This window comes from Trachemys scripta, chromosome 9, assembly GCF_013100865.1.
Source record: "Trachemys scripta elegans isolate TJP31775 chromosome 9, CAS_Tse_1.0, whole genome shotgun sequence".
Taxonomy (NCBI): Eukaryota; Metazoa; Chordata; order Testudines; family Emydidae; genus Trachemys; species Trachemys scripta.
In genome coordinates this window covers 76584779-76612487 of record NC_048306.1, presented here as the reverse complement: position 1 = coordinate 76612487, position 27709 = coordinate 76584779, and the positions used below count along the sequence as shown (strand labels likewise).

Genomic DNA, 27709 nt, shown 5'->3' with positions numbered 1-27709 from the left:
CCCCCCGGACGGGGATTTGAGCCCCCAAAAGCCGGACATGTCCAGGAAAATCCGGACGTATGGTAACCCTATATTTCCTCTTAGTCGTTTAGCATAGGCACCCACTCTCCAGCTTCTGGCTCCCTCGTGACCAGTGTATCTCCAGGCTGAACAGTTGCCTACCTTCTGTGTTAGTCCCAGCAAAAGACAGTCTGCCTAAACAGGCCTGTTTACCTTCTCTTCAGAAGCTAACAACAGAGTAGAACCTCAGAGTTACAAACACCTCGGGAATGGAGGTTGTTCATAACTCTGAAACATTCATAATTCTGAACAAAATCTTATGGTTGTTCTTTCAAAAGTTTACAACTAAACATGGACTTAGTAAAGTTTCAAAGCTATATTATGTAGAAGAAAAATGGTGTTTTTAACCATCCTAATTTCAGTGAAACAAGCACAGAAACAGTTCCCTTACCTTGTCAAAACATTTTTTTAACTTTCCCTTTATTATTTTCGTAGTTTGTGTTTAACACAGTACTGTACTATATTTGCCTTTTTTTTGCGAGGGGGCGGGGGAGTCGCTGCTGCTGCCTGATTGTGTACTTCTGGTTCCAAATGAGGTGGGTTTGACTGGTCAGTTTGTAAGGCTATGTCTACACTACAGCCAGCAGCGATGCTCTGAGATCGATCCACCAGCAGTCAACTTAGCGAGGCTAGTGAAGACCCACTCAATCAACAGCAGATCGCTCTCCAGGTGACCCCTGTACTCTGTCACCAAGGAGAAGAGTAAGGTAAGTCGATGGGAGAGTGTAGACCACATGGTAGTGTAGACATAACCTAACTCTGGTGTTTGTAATTCTGAGGTTCTACTGTAATTGCCAACAGTTAAGTTACCACAGTTGTTTCTATGCAAGCATATTTTATTCTTAAACTAAAAGTGCTACAGAGAAAATATTCAAATCAATTAAAGAATCTACACACATGCTAAGAACCTTACCAGAGATCACCTCCCAACCCTCATTTCCACAAAGGCTCTGGCCAGTGTCAGTCCTTCCAACCTTTCCCTGAGTATGAGGCTCTCCATGGATCAGAGGTCCTGCCTGTCTGCTGGATCAGAATGAAGGCCCGGGTGTAAACTGAGCCATAGAGAGACTGTGGTATGTCTAAGGTCAAAGAGTAAGTTAATGGCATGTGAAGGAGAACAAGGGTGGTAGAACCAGGAGGGTAGTAGGAGCTAGTACCCCCACAATAGAAATACTGCCGAAGCTAATTTATGTTTCCAATTCCACTTACCCATCCCCTCTGACTCCACCCCACTCTCCCCAGCTCCATTTACTGCCTCTCCATTGGCTGATTGGCTCTCAAGTTCCAAACAATCAGGTTATAGCCAGCATCCCTCCCTTCCAGCAATGGGTTGGGGCAGGGCATCTTTCCACACTCTGCTATTCAAGGAGCATGGCTGCTGCTTCTGGTGGAGAACCCAAGAATCCTAAAGCTTATTCCCATGCTCTAAACACTAGCTCACACACCCAAACTATTGGCCTTTATATTTACTTTTTAAAAACAATATAAGTAGCTAATGTTTCTCACAGTGGATTCAGAAGTGTAAATAGACAAATAAAGTTGTTATGGTAACATGAATAAATGTGGCTTAGACTTATTTACAAAACACTTTGCAGATGGCAATAAGCAAACATTTCAGTTTAACAGCTGCCAAGGATCCTTGTTTGATAACTCTCAGTGTTTTAATCAGTAGCACTTTGACTAAGCATAGTTACTGATTGCGTGGACAGTGGGTATGATGGTAGAAGTATGATTAGCTTGGATCCTGCATGTACATGTTTGAAACTTGTTCACACTTGCCTTAATCAATATGGGGTTTGTTGGTTGCAGTAAGCGCATGGGGCGGGGGGGAATTTCCCCCCCTAATTCAGCTGAGCTAGAGAAACACATTCATGACATTGTATCTCACGGTCAGTGCTGCCTGTTACTGCAGGGCTTTTCTGGCAGGCATTTGTTTTGAAGAGAAGAAACTCTTTGCATTTAGGCTCGATATTTGTAGTCTTCTCTGGCTTGTTGTAGTATGGATTTTGCTTTTTTGTTTTTGTCTTTTGTCATTAATTGTGGATATGAACTTGGCAAGGCATGTGTTTTGTTAGCTCAGCAAGGTCTCCTAGCAGTTTTTAAGAGCATTTTGCAAGATGAGGATTTTCATAGCTTTTGAAGGATTTTGTGAATCTTTTGACATTTCATCAGACCAAACTGTGCAAGCTGTAAAACTGATGATAAAGGTAGGTGTTTAACTAATTATCAAGCTAATTATTTTTAATTTTGATATGTTTAACTTATGGTTTAAATATATGTATAATATAAATGTATACTGCATAGTATTCCCTATTCTAATGTAAGGGGGTTCATTTTATAGGTCTTCTGGCTGCCTATCCCTGATTTCTGTGTAAGGCTTCTGAGACTCTTACTGCCTGATTTTCAGGTTTAGCCTAGCTCTGCTTATTGCAATATGAAAGATGGGGGCAGCAGGCAAAGCTACCGTTATACTACCATTATAATAGACAGGCTCCTGGTGAAAGTTAGAGCAATCTCGGGGCTACTTTAACTTGCATTTGGCTGCCAGCAGCCAACCCCAAGGGGCATTTCCCTCAAGTAAGAATCCTCAGGAATTCAATAGCACACTGGTTACACATCTCTTTCTCCCTAACCATGTTTCCCACATAGACTCTACTGTACAGGTGGGATGGAATCCCTTCCTGATCAGATCTGCCAGCTTTATGGTCCTTCTATGCTACCAGAAAAGCATAAAAATCTGGCCCTTATTCTTTAACAGGGAAATATTCAGAAACAAACTTTTACCTTGTAAAGGTACAGGAGATAGATAATGTTCACTTCTTACATGTGTAACATACATAACATGTCTAGGCACTTCGTCTTCTGCGGAAAGCAAGTGAGGGAGGGCTCATATCTGGTGCTGATACAATGTAGTATATTCTGGAATCAGGACAGAAATATTAAACGTGGATACATAAATCTGAGTTTACTTTTGGGGGTTGTTTTCTTTTTATGATGGTTTACAGGCTCAGTGGCATTGTGTCAGAGCAATTACAGACAAGCATTGGTCTCTCTGCAAAGGCATCTTTTTGAACCACTGATAACAAGCGCCACAATTTTATATGAAATCTGATTGTCTCCATCACCAGCAGCTCTGGGAAGGGCGTTCCAGTTCATGGGAGCAACCGGGAAAGTGTTCAGAGCTAGCGTGTGTTTGTGTAGAGAGTCAAGGGAACAGTCAATGGAGGAAGGAAGACCCTGTGGGATGCCCTAGTCAAGGCTGGGATTAAAAGAGAGACTTGAGTCCCCAGAGGTCTCAAATTGTCACCACTGAACTCCAGGCACATGTGCAGCAACTTGCACTCTACATTACATGGTGCTAGAATGATCACAGTGACATTTTAACTTGCTCCTTGTGAGATGAGACTCCTGTGATTCAGGAGTCCCTGTGGCTGCAGGTTTAGCTGCATTGTCTGAATTAACCCTATATTGTTTTATGCATTTACTTTGACACGGCAAGAAAAAGCACTATTTATGTCATGTTCATCCTTTCAAGGAGAGAGTCCACAGTTCTTGCACAGTCAGGCTCACACTTTAAAAATGGCTTCTAATTTTGGTGTCCTCAAGTTCTGATGCCAGCTGTGAATATATAGGGTGAGATTTTCAAAAGCACTCAGTTTGGTTTAACTCTGCTCCCGCTGAAGTCAATGGGAGTTTTTTACATGAGATCAGATAGGCCAGGAGTCGGCAACCTTTCAGAAGTGGTGTGCCGAGTCTTCATTTATTCACTCTAATTTAAGGTTTCACGTGCCAGTAATACATTTTAACATTTTTAGAAGGTCTCTTTCTATAAGTCTATAATATATAACTAAACTATTGTTGGATGTAAAGTAAATAAGGTTTTTAAAATGTTCAAGAAGCTTCATTTAAAATTAAATTAAAATGCAGAGCCCCCTGGACTGGTGGCAAGGACCTGGGCAGTGTGAGTGTGACTGAAAATCTGCTTGTGTGCCGCCTTTGGCACGCGTGCCATAGGTTGCCTACCCCTGAGATAGGTCAATACAGAGCTCTTTAGAAAATCCCACCTGACATCTAATTCAGGTACCTAAATATTCATTTAGGTGCCTCATTTTAGGCACCCAAGTTTGATGCTGGTAGTCTAGGTCCCTAAAGTTGGGCACCCAAACATATGAGGTAACCAGAAGCAGAGGCCACTTGGGAAAATTTGAGCTTTCATAACTTCCCAGCAAGAAGGTCACAGCCTCTGTATTTTTGCTTTAGCTTTGTGTCACTTGTAATAGATCAGATGTATTCATTTGTAGCAGCAAAACTTCATCACGTTCTTTAGCCTCCTATACACAGAGAATTTATGTAATTTATAAGCAAAAAATAAACCTAGCCTAAATCAAGGGTCTTAGATCTCAACACTATTTTCTTTTCAAAACAAAAAGGTATAAATCTTGTATCTAGCAGTTGTATGTTCTTAGAACACTTTACTTGGACTGTAAGCCCTGTGGGGCCAAGAGCAGTTTCTAAGGCGCTACTGTAATATACATACACCAATAATGAATGCAGATTTGTTCTGGGTAGGAATCACTGCTGCATAGACGTTCTTTTCACAATTTATTCTTAATTTTTAGGATTATTTCCACATTCCACTTTCTGAAGACAAACAAGGCAGACGATATTTGGAGTTGATCTATGCAGGAGCAATACTGAAGGACAACTGGATCCTTGCTGACATAGGGATATCAGTTTCCTCGACTATTAAATGTGTTGTTAAGGTACAGTATGATTAAAAAACTGATAGTCTTAAGTTGTCCAGAAATTGTGTGTTGTTTGGTTCTCCTTCTAGACCCTGTGCTAAATTTAACATCACTAAGCAGCAGTAGAAAGTATCTGACCTCAAGAGTAGCCCCCTGACCTTCAAAGAATGAGTGTAAAAAGTTGTTATGGTAACATGACTGATTGGGCTTGCATCTATTTACATGGAACTTTAAAGACTGTAAAAATAGGGTCTCGCTACAGAAATTGAATTTGTGGAATGAAAGACCTTTACAAATAGGGAGAAAAAGCCTGATACAGCACAATACCCATTTCCCACTGTGGGCAATAGATTTAGGAGGATCTTGTCAGCAATATATTTCTGTCACCCCCAAATCCATTCCTTCCCTCAGTATCTGTGATCACAAATTGACTTTAGGTCATGATCTGTCATTTTTCCTCTGCTGAATATATACCTTGGCAGTCAGTTGCTGCTGCTCCTTCATGAAGTGCAGAAAAGCTAAAGGTAAATTGCATTAAATAGAAAAATAGCACTAGTCTCTCTACTCCCACTTGCACAGGCTTCCAGTAAGCTAAGTGCAGCAAGTTTTAAGTACAGCACATAGTATAGTCTTTATAATACTATTGTTGAGAATAGAGAGAGAGAGAGACCACAGCTGGAACCTTGAACTTCAGAGGGTGTAGATTATATCCCAATCCTTAGCTCCAATCCTACCCCAATGGTTTTGGTTCTGAATTGGATTCTAAACCAGAATGAGCCATTTTTCCATTCATGGTTCAGTTGTGGACAAACTTGTGTGAGAAATGCTCACCATTCAGAGGTCTAATCTTGCAAGGTTGCCAGCATTCAAGATGACTGAAATCTCATAAGCAGCTGATCTCATGAGACTTTCACCATTTTGGGCTGAAATCTCAAAATCAACTATTGAGATTTTGAGACCATTAAAAACAATGATGAGCCCTGGCCCTTATTAGACCTCTAAGCTGAACCCTAAAACCTAACCAAAGCCTATCCCTATATCTAGTGAGAACCAAGCATTCTGAGTTAATTTTAGAAGCATTGTTCTAAGAAGAATTATCACTCATTATAACTTAGCATCATGGTTTGGCTTCCTCCTTGCCATGGAGAATACCCATGGAAGAGGATCAGGGAACTGCAAGATTTCCTTGCAGAGTTTCATCTATATAATCCCTGAAAGAGAAAGGATCTGGGGGCAGGAGAGGTGGAGACTTGGAGATCTGTGGAGTAAGGCCTCTTGACCCAGTGCATTCACTGGTTCTCCAGGGAAGGGCTCTTCCCCATCTCCCTCTCTATAGAGGCAGGAACTCATCCACGTGGATGGCTCATCTTTTATTTGGTTCCGTTGGCCTCCCTCTCCTCTAGTAAAACAACTGCACCAGGAGACATGCTGTCACTGATTGGGTCCACCTGCCCCTGTAGGTGCTTAGTAGCAGCTGCAGATGACATGAGTGGGAGTTGAGATCTCCCAGCTGTATAAATTTCCCACTGAATTTTTGCATGGAAATCTGGTGTGGTAGGAGGGGACAGCGCCATAGAAAGTGGAAATTGCCTTGCTTCGACCCTGGCCCCAGCCTCAGTCCAACTCAAAATAAAACTGTATATCAAGAACTAGTTTATTTCAGTTTGTGAAATGTGAAAAAGGAAAAAAAAATCAAACAGGTGCTCCCTGCATTGTACTATCTAAAACAGCATATATGATGCAAAAATTCAGAACACCAAAATCTTACTTTGCAATTCTGCTGTAACTGGAAAATCTCTTCTTCCTTCATTCTCAGGAAGTAGAACATATGATTTCATCTTGCTTTCTAACTGCACCTGTATTGGAATAACCTGGGTTTTTCTTGTTGTGTATAGCAAAAGTCACTCTTTTGCTGGAATACATGAGAAGGAGTTAAAATTTCAGGGGAATAACCCCTAATTCTGTATTACAGTTCTATGCCAACACTATTAAAGGAAATAAGCAATGCAAAAGATGTCACAAAATACAATAGCAACTTAGGCTGGTACGGTTTGGTAAAATAACTGTATCCTTAATATATAACTAAGGAAAACATGACATATATGATGTCTTTTGGGCATAATTTTCAAACCTGGTAGCCTAAATTTGGACACCTAGACCTGCATCTAGCTGTCTAAATTGTTGCTGTTTATATATACCTGTTTCAGACACATCAATGATTATACAGGCTATTAAAAGTATATTTAGACATCAAAATTGGGCTGCCTAGGGCAAATTCTGTCTTCACTTACAATTGGAAAGTCAATAAATAATACTTCGCACTTCTACAGTGCACACATCTCACATTTCAAACATTGTCTGAGCATTAATGAATTAAATCTCCTAGCATCCCTGTAAGCCAGGTATAATTAGTTATTATAAGTATTCTTTCCATATTACATGTTGGGTAACAGAGGCACGGAAGTTAAGAGACATTTCCAGGGAATCTGGGTACAGCTAGGAATACAAACTAGGTTGCCTGACTCTCAATGCTGTGTTTTAACCAAAAGGTCCTCCTTTTTCAGTGCTGTTGCACACATGGGCCTAAAGACAGAATATGGCATGTGGGGGCTACAGTTTAACCCATGTTCACTAAAAGTCTGTAATTCCATTAAAGTGTACAACACAGCTGAGCGAGGCTTACACAAATTAAAATGAGATAATTACCAATTGCCATCACGTACATTTATTTTTAAACAGTATTTTGACTGGATTGTTCCCAGTTACAAGAAAAACAGAAAGTACTTCAGTTAAAGAAGGTACAAAAGTTTTTTTTTTTTTTTTTTAATACAGGGCTTTTCAGTGTCTGAATGTCCCTTGTAGCCTATGATTACTATGACAAAGTCTTATCATGCAAAGGTATTGTCAAGCTTATTCAATGTTAGGCCTAAAACTTCCGGAAGCCTCAAAGATCAAGCATAGCAACCAGAGCAAGTGTAGCAAGTTTAAACTAGGAAATATTGTAGACTTGTGGTCAGCTGCAAAAAGCAGGCTTTGCAAAATTAGGCATAGCAAATTCAGACTAGGAAATATTGTAGACTTGTGGTCAGCTTCAAAAAGCAGGCTTTGCAAAATTAGATATGGATTTGTGGTCAAGGTGTAAAGCAACCAAGCACTTCTTTAGGCTGCTTCAAATGTTTTGTGTCTGACATATTAACCACAATTAGGACAATTGGCTGTATTCGGAGAATCTGAGTTGTGTACCTGTGCATAGATCATAATTTCAAAGTAACCACAACTACCACAGTAAACATTTGGCCTAACCTGATTGGTTGACCTGCTTCAAAACACGGCGGGCAGATGAGATAAAATGTGTAGAGCCTCAGGTGGGCTTGTGTGTGTGTCTTGATCTAAGAGATTGTTCTCTTTGATTGGTCAGACCCACACCCCCTGAACTACACCGACTATCTGTGCAAAGAGCGGTCGACTAAAGGGTAATGTATTCTCGGCAGGGTAAGGTTTTAAAGTAAAAAAGTCTGGTTGCATGCAGTATAAAGTAACGTAGTAGAGAAGTCTGGGTTGCTCGAGCTAATTTGATCTCAAGTTGTGTTGGCACTACAGTATTACAAATGGTAGTGTCAGAATAATTTGATCTCAAGTCGTATCAATGCTGCAGTATTAAAAAAAAATCTTAATAAAAGTATTACATTGTTTAGGAATACAGTAGTTATAAGTTGCTAATATAGTAGTTTTACTTATGCTTGTGCCCACTGGTGGCGGGAACAGTACGTGCAAAGTTGGTAGTCAATAAGTAACAGTAGCTTTGTGTGTACTTGCCTTCAGTATCACCAGCCATTTATATTCAATGCTAATAGTATGATTTATAGTAGGAAGTAATTGATGCATAATATTACCTGTACTTGTGCTTGTTAGCAATATAATTTGCCATTTATATTAATCCTTATTCAATGCTCATCTCTATTTCTCCTTTTCCTGTGCTGTCTGTGTTGCATGTATAGCTGTAAGTCATTAAAAACCTTTTTTGAGGAATAATCAGTAGTCTTAATTTTCTCTTATATGGACACTCATAGACTTTAAGGTCAGAAGGGACCATTATGATCATCTAGTCTGACCTCCTGCACAATGCAGGCTACAGAATCTCACCCACCCACTCCTGTAACAAACCCCTAACCTATGTCTGAGTTATTGAAGTCCTCAAATCGTGGTTTAAAGACCTCAAGGTGCAGAGAATCCTCCAGCAAGTGACCCGTGCCCCATGCTGCAGAGGAAGGTGGAAAACTCCAGGGCCTCTGCCAATCTTCCCTGGAGGAAAATTCCTTCCTGACCCCAAATATGGCGATCAGTTAAACCCTGAGCATGTGGGCAAGACTCACCAGCCAGCACCCAGGAAAGAATTCTTTGTAGTAACTCAGATCCCACCCCATCTAACATCCCATCACAGGCCATTGGGCGTATTTACCTGCTAATAATCAAAGATCAATTAATTGCCAAAATTAGGCTATCCCATCATACCATCCCTTCCATAAACTTATCGAGCTTAGTCTTGAAGCCAGATATGTCTTTTGCCCCCACTAGCCTTCTTGGAAGGCTGTTCCAGAACTTCACTCTGATGGTTAGAAATCTTCGTCTAATTTCAAGTCTAAACTTCCTAGTGTCCAGTTTATATCCATTTGTTCTTGTGTCCACATTGGTACTAAGCTTAAATAATTCCTCTCCCTCCCTGATATTTATCGCTCTGATATATTTATAAAGAGCAATCATATCTCCCCTCAGCCTTCTTTTGGTTAGGCTAAACAAGCCAAGCTCTTTGAGTCTCCTTTCATAAGACAGATTTTCCGTTCCTCGGATCATCCTAGTAGCCCTTTTCTGTACCTGTTCCAGTTTGAATTCATCCTTCTTAAACATGGGAGACCAGAACTGCACACAATATTCCAGATGAGGTCTCACCAGTGCCTTGTATAACAGTACTAACACCTCCTTATCTTTACTGGAAATACCTCGCCTGATGCATCCCAAGACCGCATTAGCTTTTTTAACGGCCATATCACATTGGCGGCTCATAGTCAACCAATACTCTGAGGTCCTTCTCCTCCTCTGTTACTTCTAACTGATGTGTCCCCAATTTATAACCAAAATTCTTATTAATCCCTAAATGCATGACCCTGCACTTTTCACTATTAAAGTTCATCCTATTACTATTACTCCAGTTTACAAGGTCATCCAGATCTTCCTGTATGATATCCCAGTCCTTCTCTGTGTTAGCAATACCTCCTAGCTTTATGTCATCTGCAAACTTTATTAGCACATTCCCACTTTTTGTGCCAACGTCAGTAATAAAAAAATTAAATAAGATTGGTCCCAAAACCGATCCCTGAGGAACTCCACTAGTAATCTCCTTCCAGCCTGACAGTTCACCTTTCAGTATGACCCATTGTAGTGTCCCCTTTAACCAGTTCCTTATCCACCTTTCAATTTTCATATTGATTGATTCCCATCTTTTCCAATTTAACTAATAATTCCCCATGTGGAACCATATCAAATGCCTTACTGAAATCGAGGTAAATTAGATCCATTGCATTTCCTTTGTCTAAAAAATCTGTTACCTTCTCAAAGGAGGAGATCAGGTTGGTTTGGCATGATCTACCTTTTGTAAAACCATGTTGTATTTTGTCCCAATTACCATTGACCTCAATGTCCTTAACTACTTCCTTCTTCAAAATTTTTTCCAAGACCTTGCATACTACAGATGTCAAACTAACAGGCTTATAGTTACTCAGATCACTTTTTTTTACTTTCTTAAAAATAGGATCTATGTTAGCAATTCTCCAGTCGTACGGTACAACCCCTGAGTTTACTGATTAATTAAAAAATCTTGCTAATGGGCTTGCAATTTCATGTGCCAGTTCCTTTAATATTCTTGGATGAAGATTATCTGGGCCCCCTGATTTAGTCCCATTAAGCTGTTTGAGTTTGGCTTCTACCTCGGGATGTGGTAATATCTACCTCCATATCTTCATTCCCATTTGTCATCCTACCATTATCCCTAAGCTCTTCATTAGTCTCATTAAAGACTGAGGCAAAGTATTTGTTTAGATATTGGGCCATTCCTAGATTATCCTTAACCTCCACTCCATCCTCAGTGTTTAACAGTCCCACTTCTTCTTTCTTTGTTTTCTTCTTATTTATATGGCTATAGAACCTTTTACTATTGGTTTTAATTCCCTTTGCAAGGTCCAACTCTACATGGCTTTTGGCCTTTCTCACTTTATCCCTACATGTTCTGACCTCAATAAGGTAGCTTTCCTTGCTAATGCCTCCCATCTTCCACTCCTTGTAGGCTTTCTGCTTTTTCTTAATCACCTCTCTGAGATGTAGACCAAGCTGGATGAGCAAGCAACTCCTGCCTATGAATTTTTTCCCCTTTCTTGGGATGCAGGCTTCTGATAGTTTCTGCAACTTTGACTTGAAGTAATTCCAGGCCTCCTCCGCCTTTAGATCCCCAAGTTCTTCAGTCCAATCCACTTCCCAAACTAATTTCCTTAATTCTTTAAAGTTAGCCCTTTTGAAATCAAAAACTCTAGTCCCAGATCTATTTTTGTTGATTCTTCCATCTAGTTTGAACTGAATTAGCTCATGATCACTCGAACCAAGGTTGTCCTCTACAACCATTTCTTCTATGAGGTCCTCACTACTCACCAAAACCAAATCTGAAATGGCATCCCCTCTTGTTGGTTCTTCAGCTACTTGGTGAAGGAATCCATCAGCTATTGCATCCAGAAAAATCTGAGCCCCATTATTATTACTAGCACTTGTCCTACAGTCAATCTCATTACATCTGTGTTGGGTGGTGAGAAGTAGCGATCACCCGGGGCCCCATTGGGGTCCTGACGTGTTCCTCCTTCTTCCTTTATCTCCACATAGTCTTTTTCTTGAGTCTTCTCCCTCTCCCAAATCCCATAACAGGTCATTTTCCTTAATTTTCTGAGGTGGCTGATTGCTGCCTTTATTTTAAAGAAAATACAACTCCTCCTCTTGGAGGATTTTCACTCTGGCTGGAAGGAGGAGTAGTTCCCTTTGAATGAAAAGGACTGTTTAATATGGTGACAGGCTTTGCACAGGACCTTTACAGCTGGTATTAAATCTTAACCCAAAACAACTATTTCTGGCCCTCACAGTCAATGTCTGTAACAACCTTGGCTTTTTTCATCCACCATGAGGATCACTTTTATTCTCTCCAGGATGGCATTTGTGTGGTTTTTGTGTCATGGGGCTCCTAACTACCCTTCTTGTCTATAAGCTTATCAGATCTTCTCGGCTACTAAATTAGAGTACTCTGTGCACCTGTCATCCATACAAGTAATCATGTCCATGTTACCACTGCTGTGGGGGTTACGCAAAAGTCATGCATTAATAAGACCAGATCCTTGGCCCTGTCCATTTCTTTGGACTGCCAATGCTGTCTTAAACAGGTGAAGTGCCAGAGTAACTACCCCTACATCACCTTATTACAGCCTCCAGTGGAGGCAGTGTGGCCATGCGGGGGGCGGGAGGGCAATAAACTTTTGGGGACCATTACCAGTCAGCACAACTTAGAGCAGCCCTGAGGATAAAACCAGACCCTGGCTAGCCTCAGGACTGAGGGATGTAATGTTGGTGTACAGCCACCTGTGATCACCACTATCCCAGGTCCTGTGCCAAGCACATTTCATCCAGATCTGAGTTTCAGGGCGGTAGGCTTCAGCTGATTTTTCAGCAACGCTTCCTGCATGAGTGCTGGAAAGAGGGAGAACAGGATCCCTGCATTTTCTCCCCACAAACTCATCTATGCTGGGCCAGGCACAATTTGACCTTCAATTTTTTGTCAGAAGGGAGATAAGTGCTGATGCTAAAAAAATACCAGGCAAAACGAAGCATTGTAGAAACAGACATGATAAAAGTACACAACAGTACTGCACCCTAGATTTCTGTTTCATACACACAGGGAAGACTGTCTTTTAGAGTGGGTTGTTTTTTTTTTTTGGATTAGCTGCAAACTGCAAAGCCATGTTCAGTAATTAATGAGGTGGGCTGTTGCAAGGCAGCAGCTTCTGTGCACTAACAAGCCTGGCTTCTCGCCATGGTTGTTATATAAGCCGGGAAAGATCCTGAAGATAGCTTGGCTGTATGTAGGTCCCTCAGTCCATAAACAATAAAGAACATTTTTAGTCTGGCTTATTGCTCCATTCTCTGTCATAGGATTAGTTGGCCAGAATTATTGCTGCTCCTGGCACAGCATCGCTAGGGCTGCTGCAGCGCATAAAAAGAAGGAGTGGAACAGTGAGGCAAAAGGACTGCAGTGTTCAGATGTCTTTGAGAAACTTAGCTGCTTGTTTACTCCAAGTCTTCTGGTTTTAGCATTATTGTTGTTGCTGTTTCCCTGGGGAGAAAGATAAATTGAATTTAATCAAGTCCTTGATCTGTATGCATGTTGCATGCTGTGTGTTTGCTTTTTCTTGGGAAGAGGCAGAGATTTGGTGGTAGGAATTCTTTTTTAAATTGTCTCTTTAAACCCTGATGCAGCACCTCCCTTGGTAACTCTGTATAGTCACTGCCCATTCCTGCAAGGTGGTGACCGCCTCCAGAGAGTCAATAATTGAGAGGCCACCGCATTTTGCTTGAGATGCTCAACACCTCTGGGGAGTAGGCCTTAAACATGTGGCTCTCTTTAGGGTTGAGAATTTACGTGCATTTCCATAACACCAATCAGAAAACACTAGACACACCAACAATCAGTACTTAAAAACACTATTTACAAAATATATGCAAAATAACGCAGCATCAACAACAGTAATTGATTTCTCAATTCACCAAAACTGAGACCCTCTCCACTAAATCCAATTTCCCTTAGAAAAAACATGCATAATAGAAAAGCTTTGCACATGAAGGTCCATAAATTCTGGCTTTGTTGGAACAAAGGGTGACATTAATTTTGGGAGGTAAAAGCCTTCATCCTATAATGTTTTGTCAACAACCCCTAGGCATGGAAATCTAGGAATTGTCAGACTAACTGTCCCAGCTGATATCAGTTGTTGGAATGGAATATAAGGAGAGAGCTGGTCTCATGAAGGTTGCCTTCACTAGAAAATGGTATGATGTGGTTTGAACATGACTGTGTAGAGTTGAGTCAGCTGACACAATGCTGAGCAAGACTGAATAACACTCAGATCCCTTTCCTCAGTACTCCTTCCTAGGCAGTCATTTCTCATGTTGTATGTGTTCAACTTATTGTTCCTTCCTAAGTGGAGTACTTTCCATTTGCCCTTATTGAATTTCATCCTATTTACTTCAGACCATTTCTCCAGTTTGTTCAGATCATTTTGAATTTTAATCCTATCCTCCAAAGCACTTGCAACCCCTCCCAGCTTGGTATCATCTGCAAACTTTATAAGTGTACTCTCTATGCCATTATCTAAATCATTGATGAAGATATTGAACAGACCTAGACCCAGAACTGATCCCTGTGAGACCCCACTTGACATGCCCTTCCAGTTTGACTCTGAACCACTGATATTTACTCTCTGGGAATGGTTTTCCAACAAGTTATGCATCTATCTTATAGTAGCTCCATCTAGGTTGTATTTCCCTAGTTTGTTCATGAGAAGGTGATACGAGACAGAAGTCTTACGAAAGTCAAGATATATCACCTCTTCTTCTTCTCCCATATCCACAAGGCGTGTTATCCTGTCAAAGAAAGCTATTAGGTTGGTTTGACATGATTTGTTCTTAACAAATCCATGCTGACTGTTACTTATATTCTAAGTGTTTGCAAATAAATTCCTTAATTATTTGCTCCATTATCTTTCCGGGTACTGAAATTAAGATGACTGGTGTGTAATTCCCCGGGTTGTTCTTCTTTTCCTTTTTATAGATTGGCACTATATTTGCCCCTTTTCCAGTCCTCTGGAATCTCTCCCATCTTCCATGACTTTTCAAAGATAATCGCTAACCTAATGGCTCAGATATCTCCTCAGTCAGCTTCTTGAATATTCTAGGATGTATTTCATCAGGCCCTGGTGACTTGAAGACATCTAACTTGTCTAAGTAATGTTTTAACTTGTTCTTTCCCTATTTTAGCCTCTGATCCCACCTCATTTTCACTGGCATTCACTATGTTAGAAGTCCAGTCAAAATCTTTTTGGTGAAAACTGAAACAAAAAAGTCATTTAGCACTTCTGCCATTCTCACATTTTCTGTTATTGTTCTCTCCCACATTGAGTAATGGGCCTACCCTGTCCTTGGTCTTCCTCTTGCTTCTAATGTATTTGTAGAATGTTTTCTTGTTACTCTTTATGTCTCTAGCTAGTTTAATCTCATTTTGTGCCTTGGTCTTCCTAATTTTGTCCCTACATACTTGTGTTATTTTTTATGTTCATCCTTTTATCTTGACCTAGCTTCCACTTTTTGTAGGACTCTTTTTTGAGTTTCAGATAATTGACGATCTACTGGTTAATTCAAGGTGGCCTCTTGCCATACTTCCTATCTTTTCTATTCTGTAGGATAGTTTGCTATTGTGCCCTTAATAATGTCTCTAAAAAACTGCCAACTGTCTGAACTGTTTTTCCCCTTAGACTTGCTTCCCATGGGATCTTACCTACCAACTCCTTGAGTTTCCTAAAGTCTGCCTTCTTGAAATCCATTCTCTTTATTGTGCTGTTTTCCCTCCTACCATTCCTTAGAATCATGAACTCTACCATTTCATGATCACTTTCACCTAAGCTGCCTTCCACTTTCAAATTCTCAACCAGTTCCTCCCTATTTGTCAAAAATCAAATCTAGAACAGCCTCTACCCTAAGTGTCTAATGCTGTCATCTATGCTACTTTTAACAGTCATGTCAAATACAATAACATTTTCTAGTGAAAACAAGTCCTAAGTGTCGAGCATGCCAGTGACACTACAGAAATAATAAGGGACACAAAACCCAAACTATGAAGGGCTGAAATCTCATCAAGTGGGTAGACAGCCTTATTCTGTTAGTTGAAATGTGAATGATCTTCAGCTAGTGGTGCTTGGGAAACCCAAAAAATTTCATTGAAAATTTTGACTAACTTTATCATCAGGTATAGCACCACAGTGACTTACTGCAATATGTTCTATCTGGAGAAGACAAAAGTACAGGCTTTTGACAAGGCCTTAGTCAAGCCCAGAGATAACAACAGAGGGAGGGTGGCTGGCTGACTATCTGAACATCCAGAAGCAGTCAACGATCCTATAGGAAGTCTAGATTGTAAATTGTAAGATATCCTCTCTGCCATCTCCTCTTGTTTCACTAATAGAGCCAAATTCTGCTCTAACTCACGGATGCTACTCAGCTGAAGTTAATGGGGTGCACTAATGTGCAGAATTAGGCTTACATTTTTAAGCAGTGACCAGTGCTAATTGTTGTACAAGATGTAAAATATAGACAGACCTTACCTTGGAATTGTTATAAATGAAGTAAAAATACATGCTCATGACTTTCATCCTTGCATCTGAAAGCATTTTACAAATCTAAAATAGATAAGCCTCACAACATCCCTGCGAAATAAATATTATTAGATCTATTTCATAGATGAGTGAACTGGAGCACAGATTTGTTCAGGGCCCACTCCTCCAGGTGTTAAAAGCCCCTCTCAAGAGACGATGAGTGCCCTAATGTCTCACTGATGTCAAAAGGCGTTTACGTTGTTCAGCACCTCACAAGAGGTGCTCAATATCTTGCTGGTTTGGGCCTTTAATGACTGGATGAAGGTCAAGCAACCAGTTTGAGGGATAGCTGGTAATAGAACCTAGTCTCCTGCTCTATCCACTAGAGCACACTCAAACAAAAAGGGCAGTAGATCCTTAGATGTGTAAAAACAGCGTACCTAAACTATAGATACAATTTACAAGAGCAATGTTGCTGGAGTACTTATGTCATTATTATTTTTGCTTTTAGGAAGAAGACAAACCAGCCTTCTATGTATACAATGCTGTAACTCAAGAGAAAGTGCCCATTAAGGGGAGTATTTATCTTCTTGCTACAAAAGTGTCCCTTTTGAAAACACTGGTAACCCTGAAATGTGGCTTTCCAAATAGTGTTTATTGTCTCAGGACTCCAGAGGGCAGGGAGATGTATGACTGCAACATACTGAACGATTACCAGTTAGATATAGGTATAAGATGGTTTTATTTTCACTATCTACTAAATAGAGCAATGTTGACCAAATGAGTGTCTAATTCCTTAAATACAGAAAACTGACATGTTATATTTATCATTAAGTTTATATTTAGGGAAACCTGAAAAGCATTAATATTACTGATACTTTTCTAATGCAGATCACAGTATTTAAAAAAACATTTTGGGTCATATGATGCCCTTCAAAATAAAACAACATGAAAGGCAGGTGGAGAGACAAAAATTAATGATGCACAAAAGGAACTCATAATGCACTTCTGCATGCCCTTGTAACAATATTGGGCCTGCACTTGTACCATTGTAAGTTGGGACTTATTTCACTGGAGCTGCACTGGTATAAAACTGGTGTAAGGGAGAGAAGAATGAGGATTATTATCAGACTGAGTGTTGCTTGTAAGATGGGAGAATACACAGAAATTCAATAAGAACAATGCAAAGTTCTACACTTAGGAGGGAATAATCAATTACACAAATACAAAAAGGGGAATGACTGCCTAGGAAGGAGTACTGCAGAAATGAATTTGGGGGTATTAGTGCATCGCAACCTAAATATGGGTCTGCAATGTAATATTGTTCTAACAAAAGCAAACATCATTCTGGGATGCTGTGGCAGAGGCATGGTCCACTTCTGCCTCTTTCCACACAAAAAAAACTATTTGGAGACCTTCTTCGGGTAAAATACCAAGTGATTCATTTACAAAGTTTGTTCACAGACTGTGCAGCAGCTTTATCAGTATTGTGGGGCTCTAAGGGTATGTCCATACTGCAATTAAAAACCCACAGCTGGCCCATGTCAGCAGGCTCAGGCTAAGGGGCTGCTTAGGTTGCTGTGTCAATGTTTGGGTTCGGGCTGGAGCCCTGGCTATAGGACCCTGCGTGGTGGGAGGGTTCCAGAGCTTGGGCTGCAGCCCAAACTGAATGTCTACACTGCAATTAAACAGTCCCTTATCCTGAACTCCCGGAGCCTGAGTTAGCTGGCACAGGCCAGCTGGGGACTTCTAAGCCCAGCAGGGGAGAAATCTCCTATGTCATTGGCTCTACCAGCCTACAGCAGTTTCTCTCCCACCCATTGTACTTCCTTCCGGTGCCTTTTTACCTTCTGAGTTAATGAGGTAATTAGTTATTAACTCTTCCAGCCTATCAGTTTGGCTCAGTTCCCACATTCAGGTGTGCATAGGGCAAATAACTGAAGTTGCTATGGTCAGACTGCTGGATCAGGTGCTGTTGCTTGGCACTCTGTCACACATGTATTACCAAGAGTGTTGTAAGCTAAGACGTGAGAAGTAATTCTTCCACTCTACTCAGCTCTCTTAACTAGAGAACTGTGTCCAATTGTGGGCACCACATTTGGGGTAGGATGTGGACAAATTGGAGAAAGTCCCGAGGAGAGCAACAAAAATGATTAAAGGTCTAGAAAACATGACATACAAGAAAAGATTGAAAAAAAATGGGTTTGTTTAGTCTGGAGAAAAGAAGACTGAGGAGGGACATAACGGTCTTCAAGTATGTAAAAAGTTGATAAAAAGAAGAGGGTAATAAATTGTTCTTCTTAACCTCTGAGGACAGGACTTAAATGGGCTTAAATTGCAGCAAGGGAGATTTAGGTATGACATTAGGAAATGTTTTTCCTAAATGTCAGGGTAGCTAAGCACTGGAACAAATTACCTAGGGAAGTAGTGGAATCTCTGTCCCAGGAGGTGTTTAAGGACGAGTTAGACAAACACCTGTCAGGGGTGGTCTAGTTAATGCTTAGTCCTGCCTCCATGCAGGGGATTGGACTAGATGACTTATCGAGGTCCCTTCCAATCCTACATTTCTGTGATTCAATCATTCATAGTGTGCATGTATTTATGCCCAATTAGTTACAATATATTCTAATGACTTACAGTGATCTTCAACTTGTAAGGATACCAACAGTGGATAGTTTGCAGGTAGCCAGACTCTGAAAGAGAGGCTCTTGAGGCCCAAAAACTGATGGTACGGCTACGACAAGGGAAACATGGAGCTTCAGAAATGTTATATTCAGTTCTGGTCACTTGATCTCAAAACATATAGCAGAGAGGATTAAGAGAGAAGTGACAAAAATGGGATTGTATATGGAGAGATTTCTGTATGAGAGACTGAAAAGACAGGGACTGTTTAGTTTTGAGAGGAGACAGAAGATGGGACTTGATATAGGTGTATGTAATAATGACTGCTGGAAAGATGGCTAACAGGGCACCTTTATTTACACTTTCTCATAACAAGAACAAAGGGACATTCCATACAGCATGTAAATTATCTGTGGCGCTCTGTGCCACAAGACATCACTGTGACTAAGAGCTTAGTAGCACTGAAAAAGGATTAGACATTTATGTGGCTAATGAGGACATCCACAGTTTTTGTTTTTTAGAAGGCACATACACCCCCCCCCCCCCCCAGTGCTCTGAGGCACTAGTGATTAAACTGGTTGGTTGGAAGCCAGGACTCCTAGTCTCTATTTCTGGGTATCCCAACAAGCCACTACGTGACCTTGAGCATAGCATCCAGCCTCCCTGTACCTTGGTTTACCCATTGGTAAGAAAGAAAAAATAATAATGAAATTAATCACACAGTACACGTATAACTATGGATGACAACCAATAGTACAGATAAGGGCACAATTTCTTCCCTCATGTCTACTCCATATAAACCCATTCATTTTAGTGGAGGTGGATCAGGCTTCAATAGGACTACTCACTTGCTTAAAGTTAGGATTGTGTACCTTGCTGAATCGGTGCCTATGTAAAGGGAGAATTTACCCCCACCCTAACTTTCTGACGTCCGAAAAGCAGTAGGTTATCGTATGGTTTATTTTTCCCTGAAGTAGAAAATGTACGTTTGTGGATAAATGTATGGAATAAACTAGCATGTTAATATAGACTTAAACATACTATAGTCCTAAGTCTGGAGAGTGAATACGAAATACAGACCAATTCTGCACCTTGTATAGTCAATTTATACCAGTATAAAATGAGTGTAAAATGGGTGTAAAATACTACTATTATGATCTGATAATGCTTTACACCTGCTCAAATTTCCATTAATGTGGATGACTACACAAGGTACAGGGCAATGTTTAATTTGTCCCCATAATATTTAGAAAGGGAATAAATATAAAATAACCCAGACAAATACAAACTTACAACAAGCAAGTAATGTTTGGTTTCTTGGAGTATATTTACAAAAGATGGATAATTAAGTTGCTGGTCAAACACACATCTGATACCATTTATACAGTATTACAGAAATAAACATTCACCAGCAGACAATCTAAATGTAAACTGCTTATAAAATTGTTCAGAAAAAAAGCCCCAGGACTTGGTCACCAGTATACATACAGAAACTGAACCATTGAAATCATGAGTTAGGTAATCTGATCAATAATTCTACTATCTTGGGTGTGAATATTTGGTGCAGGGTCCTGAACCCAGTATATACACAGTAACATTCCAAACCAGAACAGAAACACGTTAGAGATCCAAAACTTAGAGGCTCAGTTTTGCAGTCCTGATGCATTCATAATTGCTGTTGCAATCATTGCAAATGTGGGGGTTTGTGTGTGGAAGCTGTCCGCACTCACACTGATTTAACACCCACATAACTCCATGGAATTTAAGTGTGAACATAAAATCAGCCTGCCAGGAACAGGCTCTAAACGATTAAATTTAGAATCTCACAGCCTATCTGATATTTGCAATTTTAACACTGGGCCAACTTCTACCCCCAGAAACCAGTGGATGTTACAGCCATGAAAAAAAGATCAGGACTGAGACCAGAGTATTTTTAATGCCCTCTAATGGAAGTTTTAATTACAATACTTCCTAGAACAGGAAATTCCTGCTGAACTTCACTGCCCCAAATCTTTTACAGGAAGTTGGGTCTGTGACTATGTTTAAAATGTGAATATCAAATTATAGTGGATTGTTAGTAGCAAACCTCAAGGTCCTTTCTTACTTATCATTTATCTGTTGTTTTTTTAAATTTTGATTTAAATAATAAGAAAGACACCTATACACAGGCTCTAGGTGCCCAGACACTCAATCACGTTTACAACATAATACTTCCAGTGGCATTAAAAAGCAAACCATCAGAGAGGAACAATAGCACAACTCAACTAGCCAGCCAGCTACAAAAAACTCCTTTCAGCCTCCTCCCATCCACCCATCATTCTGAGACCATACCCTCAACCCTCTCTAACACCCCTTCCAATAGACGGTTTTTGCTACATGCCTGTAAGGTCACAAAATTCAGGCTATTTCAGACCAAGTAACCAATTAATATCCCATCTGTGTGCAACAGACTACAAACATCCCCTTTTTTGAATATAAACTAGCCAAAACTAACACTTCTTCAGATTGTTGGGTAGTTTGGTAAATTCACAGTGATAGGGGGCTTATATTCTCTTTTCTGGCCAGCCACTAGAGGACAAGCTATTCGCAGGTGTGTGGCCTGACATGCCCTCCAGTGGAGGGTTGTGGTACACACACTTCACCCAGTAGGTTGCAGACAAATATCTTTTATATGCAAACCAAGAGGTTTAGACATTTATAAATTGCAAAAATAACAAAGCTGGAAGCAAGCTAAGTGATTGCATCTCGCTGTTGGTAGGCACAACACTTCGCCTGGATGTGTGGGATGGATGGAAAGAATTCCTGACTGGGTGCCTCTTAGGAAACAAGCATACAGTCCAACGCTTCCTGTCTGATGAAGAACCAGTACTCAAGTACGGTAACTAATTGCGTTTGGTTTTTAGCCCATTTTAATTTCTCCAGTCCAAAGAACCTCTGTTCCCCAATAATGTCTTTTGAAAATTGATTATGTCTTGGACTTAACTGCCAATTTACTTCAGTATTTTAATGTAAGGTACTATTCAAGCAATTGAAATATCTCCTAAAGGGAGTATAGCAAAAATATCCTCCATAATATAACAAATATACCAGCTACCATTTTAGTAATTTGGAGCCTGATCCATATTGACGTCAGTTGACTGAGGATCACACTTTTATTTTACAACAGGAGTGTATGTATTTTAAAAAGTCACTCTTATTTGGACATTTGGGAATTGTAATGACATCTTTGAAGGCTGCCCTAAAGATCACCATCACTTCTTCACAATTGTTTTTAATAAACTGTTCTTGCAACCGAGCAAGAACTAGCCTTGTAAAATTCTACTTGCCCATTCACCTGGAATGAGTTTTTCCTAGGCAAGTAAAATATAATTAGTTTTAAGTTGTTATGGTAAAGGAGACCAGGTAGCTTTTGTGACTGTGCCACTACATTTTCATGGAGATTTTGCAATCCAATGCCATATTTAATGCCCCCTTAATAACTCTGAACACATATAGATTGTTTTGCAGTACATAGCTTTGGTGTGAGATACAAAGGAGAGAAAGGATCCCAGATCTTATCAGTGCAAGGGAAAAGCATCCTATTACTGACCTAACTGGATAAAGAAGATCATTTGACTATGAAAGATCTTTAGACATGACATAACACAATAAGATTTATTCTAAATGAACTACAGTATACCAGCCTTTGCCCCTGTAAGAAATCACAGCACTGCCTGATAGTGTGGCACCATGTTTAGAACATGGCTACAGACCTTGTGGAACTTGACTTTATCAAGTTTTTTGTTTCCCCCATCTTATGGGGTTATAACAGGAGTAGAGCACAAGATTCTCAATATTTAATTTACTAATTAAAAACCCAGACTGTAAAGTGTCAGAAATATAAACAAATGGTATCTTTTTACACTGGATGCTAGGTAACAAATGACTTGACGCTATAGATTTGGAAATAATTAATTAGTGCCTTCATACTATAGAGTCTGCCCTGAGTTCAAATAGCCTATTGCTGTCGGGAATAGTTCATCACCCCATCAATTTTTTACAAGTCATACTACTTTCCAGAAGATGGCAATATCTCATCTGAATTTAATCTGTTTCCTTTAAATCTGGGCATTATAAACACAGTGCCTCTTTGTGGTATCTAATTATGAATGCACTATAGGATATAAAAGAGCAATGCATGAATAACAGACTTGAACGGAGTATTAAGCTAGAATAGAGTAGCTCTCCATCAGTGGAAATGTAATGAAAGATGCAATATAATGAAAATAATTGTCATATGGATTACAGTATATGAGATAGTAGCTCAGTGTCAATATTACTCCATATCTAGATTGTGGTGATAGTCTAAGGTTTATTTTTCTATTTAGTGGCAGTGGCTTTGCATAGCAAGTGGTTTCTACTGTCTTTACCAAGAACAAGGACACACAGAACATAAGGAATTGTTAGATAAGAATTAGCCAGACAAGTCTATCCTCTTTACATGTATTTTAACCCTTGTCCCCTATTTTGTACCTGTATCATTTAATCTCCTCCCCCACTTTTAAAATGTCCAACTATTTGTCTCTGAAATACTTGCACTCTTTTTACACTGGCCTTTAAAGATCTCATGGTACTCATCTTCTCACATTTTTGAATGTCATGTGGATGTGAAACACCTTACTTTGTGTAAACTGTAAATCCTGTTCCACTTTATGAAACCCTTCTTCACCCATGATATCTCTAGTGGGTCATCTTAAAATCTTCTCTCCACAGACCGTAAAATCAGCGTATGCCTCTGTTTTCATTTGTGGATAACAAATATGATCAACAGTGACTAAGCCTTTTAACAAAGGTACAAATTACTTATTCATATGGGGATCATATTATCTAATCAGCCCATTAGAGCACAAAATTATGAGACTTACAGACATATCTTGGCATATGTTTGGCTGAATATTTTTGTGCTGTCATTCTGCAAAGAAATATACATCATTTTGAAAGGTAGTATTTTTCTAATGCTTATGTGATGTTGGATTTCTTCAGTTCAGTTAATTAATTTTTTTGCATGTTTCTTTTTTTCAGATATCAGAAGAGGGTGGCTCTTTACATGGCAGCATTTTTTGGGCACCTTGAGCTCGCGGCATGGATCCTGAAACAAGGAGTGAGACCCAATGCGGCTGTGGGTGTTCATCCCTACCGAGAATGGTGTCAGGAAACACATCATCCAGATGTAACTAAATGTCCGGTTCATGCAGCTGCAGAAGCAGGCCAACTAATTATACTGAAGGCCTTTGTCAATTATAGTGTGTTGTGCCTAGAGTGCCAAAATCCAGCAGGGCAAATTCCTCTGAACATATGCATCAAACACAAGCATAAGGATTGTGTGCTATATTTAGTTACCAAAATGTGGTCAGTGGTTTCTTATCCTAATTTTTCACTTCCCATGAAGATCTACATTAAATTAAAGCAGTGGCTGCTTAGGGCTCAGAGTCACATCTTTACCACGAAATGGCTTAACCAGGCTGCAGTCTTCAGAACACGAGTGGGGGACACTGTTATCGTGGATGGCTTCACAAAGCCAAAAATGACTTCCAAAGCCAGGATCAAGGCAGCAGGCAATACGGACTATCAGTTACCAAACCTAACTGATCAAACTCCACATGAGAGAGAGTCATGTCCCTTGACAATTACAAAGGGGAACCAAAAAGTAATAAAGCTCAAATTACCTCCGTTGGAAGACACGAATAAGCTCCCTAACATACACAGACTTCACCAAAAGAAGAATATTAGAAAGAAGGCTGCTCAGCCTAGAAAAGATGAAAGTATGGACCAAAATATGTGTTTAGCTAAAGTTCCTTTGCCCCCTATTTCTAGCCTCAGAAATTCACGCCCTCCTTTCTACTATTCAACACCTAATGCTAAATTGCTCTTAAATTCCTCCTCTGAGTGTTTCTCAGAACACAATGGAAGAACTCCAAGAGATAATGCAATCTACTGCTTAGCTATTGCCAGGTATGGTATTCTCTTTTGTTTTCCTTCTTTATTTATGTCCCTCCCAGGTGTTTATATTTTCTTCTCCCAGTGCTTGCTCATGTCCATTCCACATTAGGTGTGGGCGTGCCCCAGGCACAGTCGTTGGAGATTTTTCCTTCAGTGGTATCCGTTGGATCAGCTTTAGCGCCCTCTGATGCTATGCGCTCGTGCACTGGTATAAGGGCCCCGGACAACCTGCACCCTCTCAGTTCCTTCTTACCGCCCAAGATGGTTGCTGGAACAACTCCTCTTGCCTCGGCAAGGCTTTCATCTAGTGGCTTTGTTATTCCCTTCTTTCTTTGCAAGTTTAGTTACTTTTAGTTTATTTCTCTTAGTAGTGTGTATATATATAGTTAGACCCCACAGTTGCGTAGAGGGATATGCCCCAGTCTCCAGACTTCAAACTCTGTGCCTCCTGTGGCAAGCCTATGCCAGTGAGTGACCCGGACTTCAGCTGTCTGAAGTGTCTGGGGGAGGCTCATGTGCAAGAGCATTGCCAGATCTGCCACCAAGGGTGGGTTGTGGAATACATATCTGCAGCCACATCTCAAAGAACAACTGTTACAACAGGTAAGTAACTGTATTTTCTAGGTATAATAATGTGATTTGATTTACAGTTCTGTTTTGCCCTCGTTATTAAAATGAATGAGAAAAGGAACCAAAATACTTAGAAGCTGATCCAAAAACTATCAGGTTTTGTAAAGCTGTATTTTGTTTGTGTGACGTTACAACTGGTCACTAAGGTTTTTTAATCATGGACTGGTGAATTATAATTGGCACTTTCTTGGAAGTTACAAATAACCAATATTGGCAGAGACAAGGTGGATGAGGTAATATCTTTTATTGGACCAAGCATCTGTTGGTGAGAGAGACAAGCTTTCGAGCTACACAAAACTCTTCCTCAAGTCTGCGAAAGGTACTAAGGTAAATGGTCCCTTAGAGTATGTGCTAACAACTTACGCTAAACTATCTGCAAAAAGAAGAACAGGAGTACTTGTGGCACCTTAGAGACTAACAAATTTATTAGAGCATAAGCTTTCATTGACTACAGCCCACTTCTTCGGATGCATATAGAATGGAACATATATTGAGGAGATATATATACACACATACAGAGAGCATAAACAGGTGGGAGTTGTCTTACCAACTCTGAGAGGCCAATTAATTAAGAGAAAAAAACCTTTTGAAGTGATAATCAAGCTAGCCCAGTACAGACAGTTTGATAAGAAGTGTGAGAATACTTACAAGGGGAGATAGATTCAATGTTTGTAATGGCTCAGCCATTCCCAGTCCTTAGCCATTACAAACATTGAATCTATCTCCCCTTGTAAGTATTCTCACACTTCTTATCAAACTGTCTGTACTGGCCTAGCTTGATTATCACTTCAAAAGGTTTTTTTCTCTTAATTAATTGGCCTCTCAGAGTTGGTAAGACAACTCCCACCTGTTTATGCTCTCTGTATGTGTGTATATATATCTCCTCAATATATGTTCCATTTTATATGCATCCGAAGAAGTGGGCTGTAGTCCACGAAAGCTTATGCTCTAATAAATTTGTTAGTCTCTAAGGTGCCACAAGTACTCCTGTTCTTCTTTTTGCGGATACAGACTAACACGGCTGCTACTCTGAAACCAGCTAAACTATCTGTTTGACCTTGTATTTAGCAGTGACACTCTGAATACCTTTCCCTGACCTGAGGAAGAGCTCTGTGTGGCTTGAAAGCTTGTCTCTCTCATCACCAGAAGTTGGTCCAATAAAAGAATGATAATTTTCCCTCCAGAAATTTTTTTCTTCCTTTACTGTAATTAATGATTCTGAGGTGTATAAAGGTCTTCACTCACCTTGTCTCCCTTATATCCTAGCACCCACACAGCTACAACAACACTGCGGATAGATATTAGCAGGAAATTTTTGTAGGATATGTTTGATGAGGGATTACTGCCACCTACTGGTAGCAGTTATTAACGTACATATCAGTTACAATTGAGGCCTTGTACTGAGAATAATCGTTGATAGAAGAACATCTTTAGCTGACCAGAAGCCTTGCACTTAGCCAATGCCCTTCAGTCTAGAAATATAAATAGTAAGCTTCAGAGAATGCTGAAAAAATTCTTAAACAACAAACACAGAAGAACTAGGGACAGGGGTGAAAGTAAGGCAGTATGGGCCGGTACGGCGTACCAGTAAAAAGTAACCACCAGTACCGGCCCGTACTGCTGACTTTAAAGCGCTGCCGCGGCAGGGCTTTAAGGACTCTGCTTAAAGCACTGCCATGGCAGCACTTTAACATCACTGCCCCTTTTGCGCCCCCCATTGGCGGCCCTGCCGGATCCCTACCAGTTGGGCTGTCAATAGGGGGGGCGCAAAAGGGGCAGCCAACGGGGCCGCCAACGGGCTGGGGCAAAAGAAGTAGCTGCCCTGGGGCCGCGATTTAAAAGGGCCTGGGGCTCTGGCTGCCGCTGCCACCACCAGCTAGAGCCCTGGGCCCTTTAAATTGCCATTGGAGTGCAGATGGGCTGGCTGGGGGACACTGACCCCAGCCCTGCCCCTTCTGCCCGAGGCCCTGCCCCTTCCAGGTGGGTCAGAGCGCCCCCGTACTGGTAAGAGCTCCATTCTACTTTCACCCCTGACTAGGTAACACAGTAAATTATGTATCAGAGGGGTAGCCGTGTTAGTCTGAATCTGTAAAAAGCAACAGAGGGTCCTGTGGCACCTTTAAGACTAACAGAAGTATTGGGAGCATAAGCTTTCGTGGGTAAGAACCTCACTTCTTCAGATGCAAGAAGTGAGGTTCTTACCCACGAAAGCTTATGCTCCCAATACTT

The 27709-nt window shown here is 40.4% G+C and overlaps 1 protein-coding gene across 1 annotated transcript in view; it reads left to right on the top strand.

Moving 5' to 3' along the window:
* The first annotated feature begins 1733 nt into the window (after positions 1–1733).
* ANKUB1 (ankyrin repeat and ubiquitin domain containing 1) overlaps positions 1734–27709 on the top strand; it is a 34492-nt gene continuing 8516 nt past the window's right edge. Inside the window, exons 1-5 of the mRNA XM_034782326.1 lie at positions 1734–2267; positions 4680–4823; positions 16761–16977; positions 21630–21744; positions 23933–24862. Coding sequence (XP_034638217.1) covers positions 2178–2267; positions 4680–4823; positions 16761–16977; positions 21630–21744; positions 23933–24862 — 1496 coding nt within the window. The 5' untranslated portion in view covers positions 1734–2177. The remainder of the gene's footprint in view (positions 2268–4679; positions 4824–16760; positions 16978–21629; positions 21745–23932; positions 24863–27709) is intronic.